Here is a 15,253-nt window from a genome sequence, read left to right as displayed (position 1 = left end):
CGCTATGGCACGTCGCCATATGCTCCTTCATCTGATTTTCACCAAAACACATCGCGGGACACACACTACATACACATCTTCACGGTCGTATCATGCGAAACGCGATAATGCGCCGTAACTTTGCGATAACTCGGCAGGATCTTGTCACACGCGGGACAGGGATATGCCCCGTTCACCCGGTGATCCATAACATGGTTGCTGAGCTGTACCGAGTTGTAGAACACCTTGGCGCAGTACCAACACTGGAAGCCCTTATGCTTCGTCTTAATATGGAATTTCAGTTTTCCTCGGCTTTTGAACTTCTCCCGGCAGTCGGGAGACTCGGAACACTGGTGCTCCCAGTCTTCGGTGATCCGCTGCATCTCGGTCGGATGTTTCGCACTCACATGCTCCCGCATGCGGCCGCGCTTCACCGTCTTCCCGCAGAACATACACGGACGCTGCTCCGATTTGCGTAATTCGTGCTGCGCCGTGTGCTGTATTAATTCGGCGAAACTCGCTCCTTGGAACGGGCAAGCCGGACACTGACGACGCGGATCGTCGTCCAGATTCTTCGGCTGTTCGTGCTGAATATTATGCAGATCGAGCAACTCAATACTGGCGAAATTCTCCTGACATTCGCAGCAGTAGCAGGCGAACACTTCCGTCGCGCGGATAATCTCAATCGCACGGTCCACCGTGGCGGACGACACAGTTGTCGTCGCGGTATCGACCTTCGCTGGAGCCATATCTGCATACTGTACTGACTCCGCGCCGTGACAATCCCGAATATGATTACACAGTTGATGGTACTGCTTGAATGATTCCTCACAAGCCAAGCAAGGAAATGATTTATCGATGGCATGTTTCATGAGATGTTGGTTAAATGATTTCCATCCCTGCGACTGCCGGTGTCCGCAATACACACACTGCCATCCTCTATGTTTCTGATACACGTGAAAACTCAGATCAAGCGTCTTGGCGAATTTCTGCCGGCACTCCGGGCACTCGAACGTCCACGTCTCCATCGTCATCTTCATCGCTTCCGGATGATTCCGCTTCATGTGTACGTTCGGGGGCCCGCGCAACCCGACACCGCACAATACGCACGGATAGCGGCTTTTTATCGAGACCATGTGTTGTGAAGCGTGCTGCACCAGATGGGCGAAACTCCGCGCTGCAAACAGACATTCCGGGCACTTCCGCTCCTGCTCCACGTGAGGAGGAATGGGATTATGCATGAAGCTGTGTAAATCCAGGAGGTTTTTCTTGGTAAAGAACGCGTTGCAGTCGGCACAGCGGTAATTCAGCAAACCGGTGCGGCGCATAAACTGCAGCGCCGCGGCGCGCGTGGATTCATCCGGCACGGCTCCTTTGGCGGGATGAACCTGAAAAAAATCAAAGGTAATTAACAAGATGTGGAAAATGAACGTCACTACGCATAAAAGCGAACCGTTTAAAAAAAATATGAAGTAATCATTTTCTTAATATTTCTCGATCCGAAAGCGAACAACAAAAACGCAGCGTCTTTTTCATCTTACATGCCCCAAGTGGGAGGCCAATGCCAGCGGGTTCTGGAATTTTCTGTGGCAGAAGAAGCACGCATCGTCAACGGTTAGCACATCCTCTTCGGAGTGTTTCTTGTCCAGATGGTCGGGCAGATTTCGCGCTCGTTCGCCGCACACCAAGCAGACCCCGCTCTTACGCGATGCAAGATGTGCCCTTGTTTTTAAACTACCCATCTCCTTCACAACATCCAGTTTAGCAACGTTTTCTTGTACGGCGGTTGGCGATGATTCACAACTATCATCCGGCACCAGCGGTAGCTCCAGAACCGCAGTACACGCTTCAGCTGTGTAAAAAGAAAAAATGAATAATATTATTAAACAATCACATTCAATGGATACTGCTAAACCGAACGTCAGCCTTACTATCATCGTTTCCTGCACCAAGAAAATCCGTGATAATTGCATCAACTTCTTGCTCCACCGGCAAACCAGATGCCGCGCAAGCACCAACATCCCCCAAATCGTTCTGCAAATTCGTGTTGACTTCCTCATCCCGTGGCAAGAAACTGGGTAGGGCCATGGACGGGCATGGCGACAGCTTTTTGCGCTTTCTCGCCCTCACGTCTACAGCAAATAAATCGGTCAAAACATTCCTCGGACAACTGGCATTTCTGCTCAATTCCTACCTAAGACCTTGGGCTTCTGATCCGCGCTGTTTTGGAGGGCGTACGTTGACGCGCTTGGTGCCGCATCACGTCGAGTACCTCTCACAAATTTTTTTACCGTGGATTCGTTATCATTCTGTTCACATGCATCCGTGCCACAATCTGGCAGGTGATTCTTTTGCGAATTCGGTAGCGGTATGGAGTAGCTGTAAGCCTGTGCGTAAGCGCGAGAGAAAGCCACTTTCAGTTCATCGCCGGGAAGGATGGTTTTCGTAGCCACGAATATCACATGGGTGCGCGTATGCGACGAGGCATCCAGCGACGATAAAAGCGCCGAAGTGTCACGGACCTACAGAATAATTTTGATCGAGAATATTTTCGAAATTCCGCATCACATTTTGCAAACGCAAGAAACCACGCAAAAAGCTTGTCATGCTATTTTGTAATTTCAAAATTTCGGATGCAAAAAATTGGCAGAAATTCACGTGAAGTTAAAATTATATCAAACTGAAACAGCTGTAAAAAATTTGAAAAAAGATCCACTAATGCATTCAAAATTAACAAAATCATGATCTAATTTGGACCGCCTATTAAGGGGCATTTCTACCACAGCCCAGAATTACAAAACTGTCGGATGTGCACTCACAATCCGGCAAAGCAATCAATCTTCACCTCATAGGCAGCCAAATTTTGTTCATCCGAATTCGCCGCAAATCGAACAAACTTCATCCAGTTGGTCGTCTGATCCGATTGCAGATCGAAATACTGCAGTCCCTTTCTCATTGCACTGCGGCAGGCGAAGGCAACATCCGCCGGTTTACATTTGCTGAGGGCGCCGATTAACGGGCCGAAAATTGCCAGCGGTGGAATGGCGTCTTTGGCGAAGACGGCTTTGTCTGAAAAATTACTGCTGCGCTTTCCGAAATCTCCGGAGCTTATACTCGTAAAATACTCGACGTAATCAACGAGCGTTCTTCGTACTCAACTTCTACATTTAATTTTTCAAACCCAATATTATAACTTAATTACTGTACAATGCTATTTGTTCTAGAAATGCATGCGCAATGGCCATTTTATAAAAACTTTTTCTGAAAGATGTGAAAAGTCTCTGCGAATTTATAGAAAATCCGTAGCCCATCCTTACCAGCCCGGCCATCTGGAGGAACATCCAGGTACAGGACAGACGGCAGACTGGCCACAGAATAGGCAATCACCGCCGTATCCAGTATGCGCTTCGCATGCGAAAAGCACGGCACGCTCGTCCGTTTCTGGCACTGCGGACAAACTGCAAAATGTCAAATGCATAGGCAAAAAAGCATGGTAAACTCAGTAGTGCCACTATTAAGTTACTTATGTAAAAACAATAAGCTACAATAAAATACGAAGAAACATTGAAACAAGTTACAAGGTAAAATAGTGGTGCACAGCTGCCCCAAGTTGCCTCACGCAAAGTCCATAAGGAACACGGTGGACGTATATGTATACGCAGAAACTTACAAATTTCCTCCAAGGGTTCACAACAATACGAAACCGACATGTCCATGGAATCTTGCGGACTGCGGTTCTTCCACAGGAAATTCTGCAGCATTATGATATTATTAGGTAGATCAGTAACCAGTGGTCAGAACCAGTGTAACGTCACAAGATTCCAAAGGTGATTTTGACAACAGCGGACACTGCTGCATTTCCCCACTCATTAATCCATAAAAATGGTAAAACTGTCGAAATGCACACGGCAGGTTACTGTCCTACAACCGTAAACGGGCCATAAAATATCACAGTGGTACGGATAGATTTGGTTGCAGCCTGCAGATTTGCAGAGACCTGACGACCTCTCTCTGCAAGCGAGTGAAATCTTTAGGAATGTGGATGGTCGGGATCTCAGGGTAAATTGCCACTAGTTAACTCAAGGTTACCTGCCGTAAAAACAACAAACAAAACACTATTATACAGAAACACATTCAACACGGAGCAAAAACGAAACAGATCAATATCAGATTTCTAAAACTGAAACTCCGAAAGTACCAACACAAAAATTAGTGTTTGACTGTTTGTTAACTTCGTTTATAGTCTGTACAGTGGCCAACCCCCTGCAGGTGCGGTGATTCCGAAAGTTTTCAGTTTAACGTCAGAGTATTGCGTATTGTACCGTGTACGTACGAGTACATACTCGTAAGTACATTGTCCAATTAAAAATATGCCGGAAACGATAAATAAAAAAGCTCTGAACTTAATAAAAACAAGATTAAGAGAATTGTGCCATTACGCATAGAAATGCATGGATGCTGAGCCCACTGCTCATTAGAATCGTCTATTAAGTAATTTTTTCGTTTATATCGAGCCGTTTTACTTGCGGACAGTTGGAATCCCAAATTTCTGAGCAAATTATTTTTGTAAATAAACTATAAACGAAACTTCTTCGATAATGTCTGCGTCGTTCGAAGCCCTAAGTGTGAGTACTCTGTAGATGCGGCACTTCCGGTCCGAGTGGCTGTTTAACAATGGAACATGCTAAGCAGACAACCGCCCAGTCGTATCGTTTCACGGATTTAATTTCACCAGCTAACCGGTAAGAAGTTTAAATTCTACAAAACTTCGAAGCCTTCACGTAAAAAAATACCGGCTTTATTATCAAGACTGGATTATATTTATACCGTACACCGTACTGCCAAAATCTGATAAACAGCACAGTTAAAACGCCACACAAGGAAAGGAACACTAGTTAAAAATGTACCGTAGCTAAAATATGAACATTACGCCAAACGAAAGACATAGAGAAAAGCTCAACTCTGATTCAAAATATTAACGCGCTATGCATAGATTGCGCGTATTACGTACGTACGTGTTACGACGTACGTGTTGTCTGTTCCGTTTCGTACGATGTGCTGTTCTTATCTAACGCATTTGATCGCTAATCGCATCCACGATTCTGGTCTAACTGATGAGTCTGAAGTTTCTAACTTTAACTAAATCTGTGAGCTCGTTTCTAGCTAGAAAGGTCTCTACCGATTGAGTAGGTTTGGTCATCTAGTGCGGTTGTCGCGGTGCGACTTCCGCATAGCATGTCATGGCGCCCACCGAATTTTAACAACCCCTGGGAATCTGGATCGTCTGGTAAGTGGTATCGTTCGTTTGTCGCTTTGTATGGTTTTGTGTGGTGCTGGTTGACCGCGTGGATTCTCAGAGAATCCCGTGAGGCAAGGTTCCTAAGTGAGAACCAGGTGCTAAACCGCAGTGTGTACCGCAGTGACCTTAGAGGGTTGCGCGAGGCACGGTTCCTAAGTGCGAGCCAGGTGCTGGACGGGAGTCCGTATTCTGTACTCGTACTGGTAATTGGTACGGTGTGTACTGAGAAGTCATGGCGAAAGCCCTGTTATTTGTGTAGCAGACTTACATCCGGGTTCGGTGACCTGGATTACTTGTCTGTTGTTTGTCAAGCAGGTGCAATGGATAGTACAGTGATTGAACCATCAGCATTAACCGCTGGACCGGAGGACGGTGTAGAAGAGCCGTTAACTGGCAAAAGTAAATCGTCCCGTCGAAAAGGGATGATAAATGTTGATGAGTTTGAAGCCATGTTAAAGAAGGCGGATTATTTATCCCCGCCTACGGTGCAGTGGTTTCTACCTGAAGACGAAAAGGTTGGCGATTTTTGCAAAAAGTGGGAAATTGTTCTCCCACGTACTGGAGAATTAAGTCAGAAGTGGGTTGAATATGATCTTAATGGTGGTAAAAAACCAGGAGGTTATGATCAGTGGATCCAGGCAGGAAGGAAGATTCCCGCCCGTAGAACGATTCATCTGACCCTGCATGATTACGATCAGCAGTATGGCACTGAACTGCATGAAAAATGGATGCAGTATCTTGCCAACAAAAAGCCTGATCAGTCTGCAGCAGGTAGCAGTAAAGCTCATCCAGGGTCGGATATGCAGCAAAGCGGCGGTCTGCAAGCTGCAGTCAGTGAGGGCAATACACTGTCCGCCAGTGGCTCGAGTGGTACTGCGAAGAATACCGTGGTAACTCAGCACTTGGACCTGACAGAAATGAATAAGGTACTGGAGCAAATTAGTAATGCTCCAGATTATTCAGCTGTTGTTACTGAAGATCACGATGATAGTGATACGGAACTGGCTGCGGTAGATAAGCAGCGTATTGAAGACGCTGATGTTCACTACAGTCAGAAAGTTGGGAAAGAAAGCGATGAGTCATCAACCGCTGCTGTGGTTGAACAGTTACGTAAAGAACTGGACGCGGAAAAGTTGCGATATCATGCGCTGGTTTTGAAGCATGATGGTTTAGTTGATAAACATAATGATCTGGTCGATAAATATGACGGTTTGGTTGATCGTCATAATGAGTTGGCTGATCAGGTGAAGTTGCTTGGCATAATGCGTACTCGAGACGCAAAGCTAATGCAGGATGCGTTCGAGCATGTGAATAAAGAAAGCGAGAAGTTGCAACTGGAAAAGCAGAAGTTCCAGTTAGAGAAGGAGAAGGCGCAGAAAAGTTTTCAACAAGGCACAGCTGCCTTGAATAAAAAGTATGCGAGTTTTCTGGCTGAACAAACAGCATTTAATGTTGCTGTTGATAAGTGGAAAGTTGATCGGAATAATATACGCCATGCAGTGAATGATGACGTAATCTTTGTTCCGCACGTTGAAGCAGGTCGACGAAGCGTAGCAGTACAGGATATGGCTGATCCTGTACGAAAGATGTACAGTGCAGTTCAGAAGCCTGTTTTCATGGTTAAGAATTCCCACAAGCTGGAAGATTTTCTGGAGCTGCGTGAGCGTGCTCATAATATGCAGGAATGTTTGGGTGAGTCGCGTAGTCCCTCACCAACGATTTCAGAAGTTAGCACAATTGCTTTGGCCAAGATGGAAGCCAAGGTTGCTGAACTTGATCGTCGTTTAAAGGAACAGGAAGCCAAGGGCGGTAGTACTGCTTCCGCTCCATTTGATATGGATAAGTTTACGAATGCTATGAAAGGTGCATTCAGGACGGATACAATGTATCCTGAGAAGTTTGATGGGAAAACAGATACGAATAAGGTGGAACAGTTTATCCAGAGTGTAGATAACCGTAAAAACCACAACAGTTGGTCGGACAGTGACGTCATCAGTAAGTGCTTGTCGCGCTGCCTTACTGGTACGGCGCTTACCTGGTACTTGGATAAATACGATTATAATAAAAAGTTAAAGTGGTCTGAATGGAAGAAGATGATCCGAGAACATTTCTCGGATGAGAAAGATTTAATGGCTGTTCGTGATAAAATTGCTGATCGTCATTTTGGTAGTGACGATACACCGAACTCGTATGTGGATTGGTTCACTACGTCGTTCAAAAAGCTCGATTTGAACGAATCGGAACGTGTGTATTATCTGAAGCAAGGATTAAAGAAGAACCGTTTCTTTTGGTTCAAATACATGGAAGAGAAAAGAGTTGCAGATGTTGAAGAATTTCTGTCAGAACTGAAACTGCAGTATAAGCTGCGTAACAGTAATCCCGGTTCTGGTTACTCTGAATCAAGACAGTTCAGTGGCAGGAAGCCAGTTGATGCAGATAGCAGCGCAGTTAAGGCTGCTAGTAATGAGGCGAAGAAGTCCGAAGGAAGTGCAGTTGATAATGGTACGCAGGTAACCATTAATTACGCTAAATGGTATTTTCCAGACGGACAACCGAAATGTTTTAAATGCCATGGCGCGCATGTGGGAAAGAAATGCACCAGTACGGAACCTCGTAAGCCTGTGACAGCTGAACCGCCGGATCAGGTGATTAAAGCTTATATGATGAAGAAGTCGATGGGAAAGAATCCCGAAAGTAATAGTTTGGGATTGTTTTTGATGCGCAAACCGGAGGTTAATTCCTTTACTGTGCAGGTTAAACATGCACCAGAGTTCGCTGCACTGAAGGAAACTTGCAGTGGGGGCGATGCCGCTCAGGTTAAGTTTTGCTCGGTACGCCGTCCGACAGGGCATTCGCTTTGCAGTGGGGGTGCTCAGGCTAGTGTGGGTTGGCGTCGGAAGCAAAGTGGTAGTGCTTATGTGAAGCGCCTGAAGTTTCTGATCAAGAATCCCGAGGCAGAGATGAGTCGGGATGAAAGAAAGATCGTGAAAGGATTTCATGTTTATCGTGGTATCGTGTACCGTAGCAAGGGCGGTAGGTACGGTAGACACCGCGCAGTCGTACCGGAAGCTAGCCGTCAGGACTTGTTACGAGACTGCCATGAAAGTTTTCATGCTGGTAATTTGCATGATTACTGGTCAGTCCGTAAGTATGTTTTGCGGAATTATTACTGGCCTGTGATGAATGCCGAATTGTGGAAAATAAGAGCTGAATGTGAGCATTGTAACGCTCACGTTTAAGTTCTGACTGCTACGTTTGAGTCCGCTGTTCCGTTGTCTGTGGTGTACTGACAGTGTAACTTGCTTTTGCTCATAACCGCAGGATTTATCAGCAAAAAGGGATGCTGATTGCCGAAGTATCAGAAAAATATAAAGACTTGTTTTTGAAAAGAAGTACTTATTAATCGAGTACTGTGTTGTGTGCCGTAGCCGCCGGTGTGGTAGCTACGTGCATGAAACGCTGTGCTGCGGTGCAGTGTTTGATTTCTGTAAAAATGATTTCAAAATCATTTTGATTCTGCAGACCATTTTGACTCTGCAGTCGGAGCAGTAATTACGATTATTGTTTGGTTTTGATAACTGAATGTATATAATCCAGTTTAGATTCCAATCAATCATCCGGAAGATAATCTTGGATGATACTGGTTACGTTTTGTTTGATCACTGCTAAGAACCATGCTATCGTATCGGTTCTTGCGATCTATTTGTGATTGACTGTGTTTGATCGTTTGACTGCAGGTGCAAACTTGCAGTGGGGGTAATTGCCAGTAATTAGTGGAATTAAATATCCACTTTTTGGGGCACTGAAGATGCTGATTAACGAACGGTATTCATTCGTTTTAATCTGTATCTGTGTTGTTGATTGATTGGCGGTAGCCAGTGTTTGTCAGAAGGGCTGCCATTCCTGATGTGTCTGGCCTGACGGTTTGCGGATCCTCGAGCTCTTCGGAGGGAGAGGATGGGTGAAAACCTTACCTGGATACGAAACGTTTGGATGGATGGACGATGAAACTGGACGCGCATGGAACGAGGAACTTCGGAGGACTTGGACGGAACACCAACTTCATCAACTTGGACCTCCATTCAAACCCCCGTCACACCCCGGATTCCACGCGCGAATGATGAAACGGATCCTCCAGGATTACGGTACTTCCTGGATTTGATTTTCTTTGATTTTGGTTTTTGTTTGTTTGTTTGCTTTGATTAACGCGGACGTTAATTCTGTAGCAGTGGGGGTAACGCGCTATGCATAGATTGCGCGTATTACGTACGTACGTGTTACGACGTACGTGTTGTCTGTTCCGTTTCGTACGATGTGCTGTTCTTATCTAACGCATTTGATCGCTAATCGCATCCACGATTCTGGTCTAACTGATGAGTCTGAAGTTTCTAACTTTAACTAAATCTGTGAGCTCGTTTCTAGCTGAAAGGTCGTGTGACTCTAGGTTAGAAGGAAGTTCATATCTCGTTCTGTTCTGTTCTGTTTGTTCGTTCGTTCGGTTTGGTGATTAAACATTTGGGAAGTTCCTGAGTGTTTTGGTTTCGGTAACTTTCGTTAGGCACAGCAATCCGCTCGTACCTAGCGGAAGTAGGCAGTAGTACCACTTACGGAGTCCAGAGCATATTCCCACTCTACCGATTGAGTAGGTTTGGTCATCTAGTGCGGTTGTCGCGGTGCGACTTCCGCATAGCATGTCAATATAATACTGTATCACGGAGTTATTTTACTGGTACTCGGCTGCTGGATAATCTTTTCTGGATGCTGGGATTCATTGTGTTTGAGCAGCGAAATGGCCAGCACAAATCCCAGCTGGCATTCCTCACATTTATGCTTAAAATCCTCATAGGCGGTCCGATCGCGCGGCTTGACATAGCGCGGATTCGGTATGCCGGCCGCTCTGCGTTCCGCCCGTTCCCTCAAAAACTATTCCCTCAGCTCGCCGCGATGCACCCACCGTTTGTGCTTCCGTAAGGTACTGTCACAAGCAAACATCTGCTGACACTCATCGCACTGCGTCCGCACTTTGGGCTTCAAGTTCGGATTTCTCCCCAAATGCTTGGTAATTTTATGGTAATGCATGCTAGCGTAATTTTTGAATTCCTTCTTACAAAAACTGCATGTTCGTTGATGAGATCCACTGGCCGACCCCACGCGCGCTGCGGAACGCTTCGTCTTGACAGCCGTTTCGCTGGGAATACCGTGACATGTAAACATATGCTCGTCCAACTTGTTGTCACCAAAACAAACCGTCTGACACACACTGCACGTCTTCATGCGCGTGGCATCATGACACTTGCGATAATGATTGTTCACTTGCGGATAATTCGCCAGGATCTTGTCGCACGCTGGACACGGGAATTTCCCGTTGACCCGGTGCTCCGCCGCATGACTGCCCCCCGCATGCGAACTGTACAGCACCTTGGCGCAGTACCAGCACTGGAAGCCTTTATGCTGCGATTTGGTGTGGTACTCCAGAAACCCGGGCGTTTTGAATTTCTCCGGACATTCCGCACACGGATACTCCCAGGTCTCGGTGATCCGCTGCATTTCCGCGGGATGTTTTTGGAGAATATGCGGGCGTACCCGGCCGCGGGATACAATCTTCCCGCAGAATAAACACGGCCGCTGATCCTGCCTCCGCAATGCGTGCTGCAAAACGTGATTCACCAATTCGGCGAAACTCGTCGCTTGGAATTCACACGCCGGGCAATCGCGTCGCGAATTGTCTTCTAAAGTATCCGGATTTTTGTGTTGCAGCTGATGTAGATCGAGCAGCTCGAACGTAGCGAAGGATTTGTGGCATTCGCGGCAGTAGCAGAAAAATACATCATTCTTCCGGATCATTTCGATGGCGCGCTCCACCATCGCAGGCGGCACACTGTTTGTTTTCGAATCCTCCGCCACCGAAACCATATCGGCATGCTCCACGGAATCCGCGCCGTGACGATCGCGGATATGGATACACAGGCGATGGTACTTTTTAAACGACTTCTCACAAACAACACAGGGAAACGCATTGTCGATCTTATGCTCCATCACGTGCTCGTCGAAGCCGTTCCATCCGTGCGCTTCACGGTGTCCGCAGTACACACACTGCCAGCCTTTATGCTGTACGGCCACATGCGTGTGCAGATCGAATTTGCGGGCGAATTTCTGCCGGCACTCCGGGCACTGGTATTTCCATGTCTCCATGATCAGGGGCATGGCTTCCGGATGGCTATTCGCCATGTGATGGCGTAGGCAACTGCGTATGCCGGCGCCGCATAACAGACATGGATTTCTTGCCTTCGACGGCAGCGTATGCTTCGATGTATGCTTGATCAACTCCATGAAACTCCGCGCCACAAAAGCACATTCCGAGCACTTCCGCTCGGGATGCTCCGCCGGATCAGAGTTATGCCCAAGGCTATGCAAATCCAGCAGGGATTTCTTGGGAAATGTTCGGTTGCATTTCACACAACGATAAGTCAATAATCCCGTTCGTCGCATAAACTCCAGAGCGGTGGCGCGACTGGCTTCATCCGGCATCTTGGCGATCGTCCCAACATGAGCCTAAAACATTCTCGATGCAAATGTGACAAAATACAATGCGTGCTTCGTGCGTACGATGTTGAGATGTTGGAGTAAAGCCCTGTGATTCTTGAACTTTCTACGGCAGAAGAAGCACGCATCATCGACGGCCTGCACGTCCTCTTCCGAGTGCTTCTCCGCCAGATGGTCGGGCAGGGTCCAGAACGTCCGTTCGCCGCACACCAAGCATGTTCCCTTCCTGCGCAATCCAAGGTGCGCTCTGGATTTTAGGCTGGACATTTCTTCCAGAAGTTTATGACACTCGTCGACGGGACGATTTTCCTCGGGAGAGATGTCATTCGACAACGACTGGCAAGTATCATCCGGTTCTAGCGGCATTTCCGGAAAGGGAAGGGATTCATGATCTACATTCAACAGCATATAAAAATAAACAATAATAACTAAATGACCAAACAAATACAAAAAATAAACAACACAAATTTATTGGGCAAAGGCCATCAATATAACCAACAGTGATCCAAATTTATTCAAAAAATCCTACTTAAACGATCCAAATTTAAACGTTAAAAAATTGATAAATTAGTAAATAACAATATCAACCATAAAGATTTGGTGCTGGACTGTTAACTGCAAATACGCCATACTTGTATCATCGTCCTTAGCGTCGCACGAATCCATAAATGATTCTGGTACTTCTGGTTCCATCAAAGCGGGCGGTATATCAGTGAAAATTAATGCGCCAACATCCGCCAAGTGATCATGTGAATTCGCAACGGCATCGCTATCCGGTACAACCAAAGGAGGCGGTATAACGGTTTCAACGTCAGCCAAATTATTTTCTGCGTTTGCAACAGGATCGTCATCCGGTGGTAAGAAATTGGGCATCGCCATGCATTCTTCCAACAGCTTTTGACGCTTTCTTGCTTTTGCGCCTACAAAGTAAATCGTTCAAAAAATCGCCGGGATCGCGGTCAACGCGGCTCTTAGATATTATAATTCACGCGGACACACTTGTGATCTTAGGCGCGGGATCCGCATAAATGTCTTTCTTTTTCGACTTTGGAACAGCAGAAGTTGTTAACGATTTCGATACACCGTCCAGCGTGTTCAACATCCGATCTGCAGAAGCTCCTTTATTATTTCCATTCGAAATTGCCTCAGTAATTGTCGTCGCTGTCGGAGCACTGTCCGGGACCAATCCGTGTTGTTCAGGGTCAGGTATAATCCCTCTAGGCAGTGAGAGCAATTTTTTAACGGTCTCGATCGAACCGATCTGGATGGGACAGAGTTGAGAACGCGGCCTGACGAATTTTGGAGCCGTTCTCTTCTTTGGAGACGAATTCTCTTGACCACATGGTTCTTCACCAGCCATAATCACAGGCTCCATCGGGTGAGCCTTTTCCCAGTCGGCGCGGTTGGACGCGGTCTGATGAATTCTGGAACGCAAACGCGCTGTGACGACTTTCGGAACCGTGAAGGAAGAATCTTTATTCTCTTGGCCACATGATTCTTTATCCGCCGTCACCACAGGAACAGCCGATTGAGCCTTTTGCGGATCAATGCAACCGATAGCCTGGGAGTACACCCGGGAGTAGGCGACTTTCAGCTCATCGCCGGGCAGGACAGCCTTCGTTGTGACAAATACCACGTGTGTGCGCGTAGGGGAAACAGCGTCCGAAGTGGACAACAAGGGAGAAGCTTCGTGGATCTGCAATTCATTTCTGTTACGTAGTATACTAACCGAGCAACAGAGAAAAACAAAATATACAAGCAAAGCACAAAAATATTTAGAGGAATTTCTCAGACACTATGTACTATCCGAAATAACACAGAAAATTGTGTAAATGAAAAATTCGAGTTTTACTGCAGTTTCGGTTGTATAAAACGTTTCGAAGGGTGGCTCCAGATAAAACTATTAGCCTGCCAAAGAAAATAAATATGTTGCGGTAAAGAAAATTACTGCAGTAAAAAATAATATAGCAAAATTCAAGTAAGCCTTAAATATACCGTAGTTTACCGGCCAAATTTGGACCTCGAAAACGCTGCATAGTGCCCTCGTACTACGAGTACAAGTACATAAATTGGGCTAAGCCACCTCGCCCAAAACTATCAACAACTCGTACCTCAAAGGCAGCCAAATTCTGCTCAGCCGCATTCCTTGCAAACCCGACGAATTTCATCCAGTTGGTCGTCTGATTAGATTCCGTGAGAAAATAATGCAGTCCGGCATACGTTGCACTTCCGCAGGCAAACGCCGCATCCGCTGGTTTATCTGTACTGAGTGCACCGATTAACGGACCGAAAACCGTCTGCGCGGGAATGGCTTCTTTGGCGAAAACGGCTTTGTCTAGAAAACACATGGTAAATCTTCAAAAACCACCAAACTATGTAGCAACTCCCGCGGTGGACTAATTACCGCGTATTTTTATCGCCGGATGCGTCTACTTTCGGTTCTGCACCGTACATACATAGTACACACACAGTCAGTTACTTAAGTACTGTATCTTATCGTTTCTCGTTGAAAATTCTTCGTTATGCTTTCGCCATTTTTATTATGAATTTTAATTTGATATATAATTGTATAAATGCACTTCTATTTTTTTGTGTACTTTGCTACATTCTGTCCGAGAGGCTTCTCTCCAGAAATTAGAACATGATTTTCATAGATGATTTATTCGTCCTTACCAGACCGACCATCCGGAGGAATGTCCAGATACAGCACACAAGGAAGACTCGCCACGGAATAAGGAATCACAATCGTATCGGGTATGCGACTGGTGTGCGAAAAGCACGGTCTGTTGGCCCATTTCTGGCACCGATCACAGACTGCAACATAGTCAGGGAAATGTACAAAAACCTTCAAATCTGGCTTCAGCAGTACGAGCATTATAAACTTGAATACAGTAAACAATCTGGCAATCAGAATTCAAACTATCTGAGATCTCACACCGATGGAGATAAAATCTCCCACAAATATTAACATTTAGTCGAGCATAATGTTAAGAAAAATTATTGCATCCATGTAGGCCCAAACTTACAAATTTGCTCCACGGGTTCACAACACGGAAAAACCACCATTGCAGCGAGCTTCTCCTGATCTGCGTCAAACGAGGCCACAAGATGATCCTCCTGGGTTTAATACCGCGTTTTTATCATAGCGCTTGCTGGTTGCACTTGCAATAAATCAAATGAATATGGACAATGATATCAATCGCGTCCAAAAAAGAAACATGAAACCAGAACAGAATTCCAGAATCTATTCAACGTTAGTGTGTAAAGGAAAATGTGAAAGAAATCGCACCAAGAAAAGCTGCAGACAAAATTGCAAGCCAACCACCCAGGGATCCGTGAAGGGGAAGAGGCAAAGAGCGAAGATTAGGTGGAAATTTCAAATGTGCAGCAGTTAAAATGAATTAACTGTTGAGTTGTGGCAATTACATTTCC

The 15,253-nt window shown here is 46.0% G+C and overlaps 2 protein-coding genes across 8 annotated transcripts; both read right to left on the bottom strand.

Annotated features, from left to right (window-relative positions):
- Window positions 1-65: 65 nt before the first annotated feature.
- LOC129585541 (PR domain zinc finger protein 10-like) lies at window positions 66-3,740 on the bottom strand. Its single transcript, XM_055478256.1, has 7 exons — window positions 3,650-3,740; window positions 3,297-3,437; window positions 2,825-3,048; window positions 2,174-2,501; window positions 1,911-2,111; window positions 1,521-1,831; window positions 66-1,367 (listed from the first exon to the last, which is right to left on the bottom strand). The coding sequence occupies exons 1-7, from the start codon at window positions 3,738-3,740 to the stop codon at window positions 66-68; spliced, it is 2,598 nt and encodes an 865-aa protein (XP_055334231.1).
- LOC129585590 (zinc finger protein 729-like) lies at window positions 3,740-15,143 on the bottom strand. Of its 7 annotated transcripts, none has more exons than XR_008690041.1 (9): window positions 14,848-15,143; window positions 14,495-14,635; window positions 13,933-14,156; window positions 12,821-13,517; window positions 12,454-12,741; window positions 11,885-12,213; window positions 10,387-11,830; window positions 10,102-10,253; window positions 3,740-4,068 (listed from the first exon to the last, which is right to left on the bottom strand). XR_008690041.1 is itself a non-coding variant. In XM_055478333.1 (8 exons), exons 1-8 carry the CDS (start codon window positions 14,885-14,887, stop codon window positions 4,065-4,067), a joined length of 3,321 nt encoding a protein of 1,106 aa, XP_055334308.1. In that variant the 5' UTR covers window positions 14,888-15,143; the 3' UTR covers window positions 3,740-4,064. The 7 variants fall into 7 exon arrangements, 4 of the variants coding, with proteins under 4 accessions (XP_055334308.1, XP_055334310.1, XP_055334309.1 ...); XR_008690042.1 differs by lacking the exon at window positions 10,102-10,253 and having other exon boundaries at window positions 3,740-3,900; window positions 3,977-4,068; XR_008690040.1 differs by having other exon boundaries at window positions 10,102-11,830.
- Between the last annotated feature and the right edge of the window lie 110 nt (window positions 15,144-15,253).

The sequence above is a fragment of the Paramacrobiotus metropolitanus genome, unplaced genomic scaffold (genome assembly GCF_019649055.1).
Source record: "Paramacrobiotus metropolitanus isolate TYO unplaced genomic scaffold, Prichtersi_v1.0 Parri_scaffold0000017, whole genome shotgun sequence".
Classification (NCBI taxonomy): Eukaryota; Metazoa; Tardigrada; class Eutardigrada; order Parachela; family Macrobiotidae; genus Paramacrobiotus; species Paramacrobiotus metropolitanus.
Note: the sequence above shows the minus strand (reverse complement) of the source record. Positions and strands in the feature narration are given on the sequence as shown.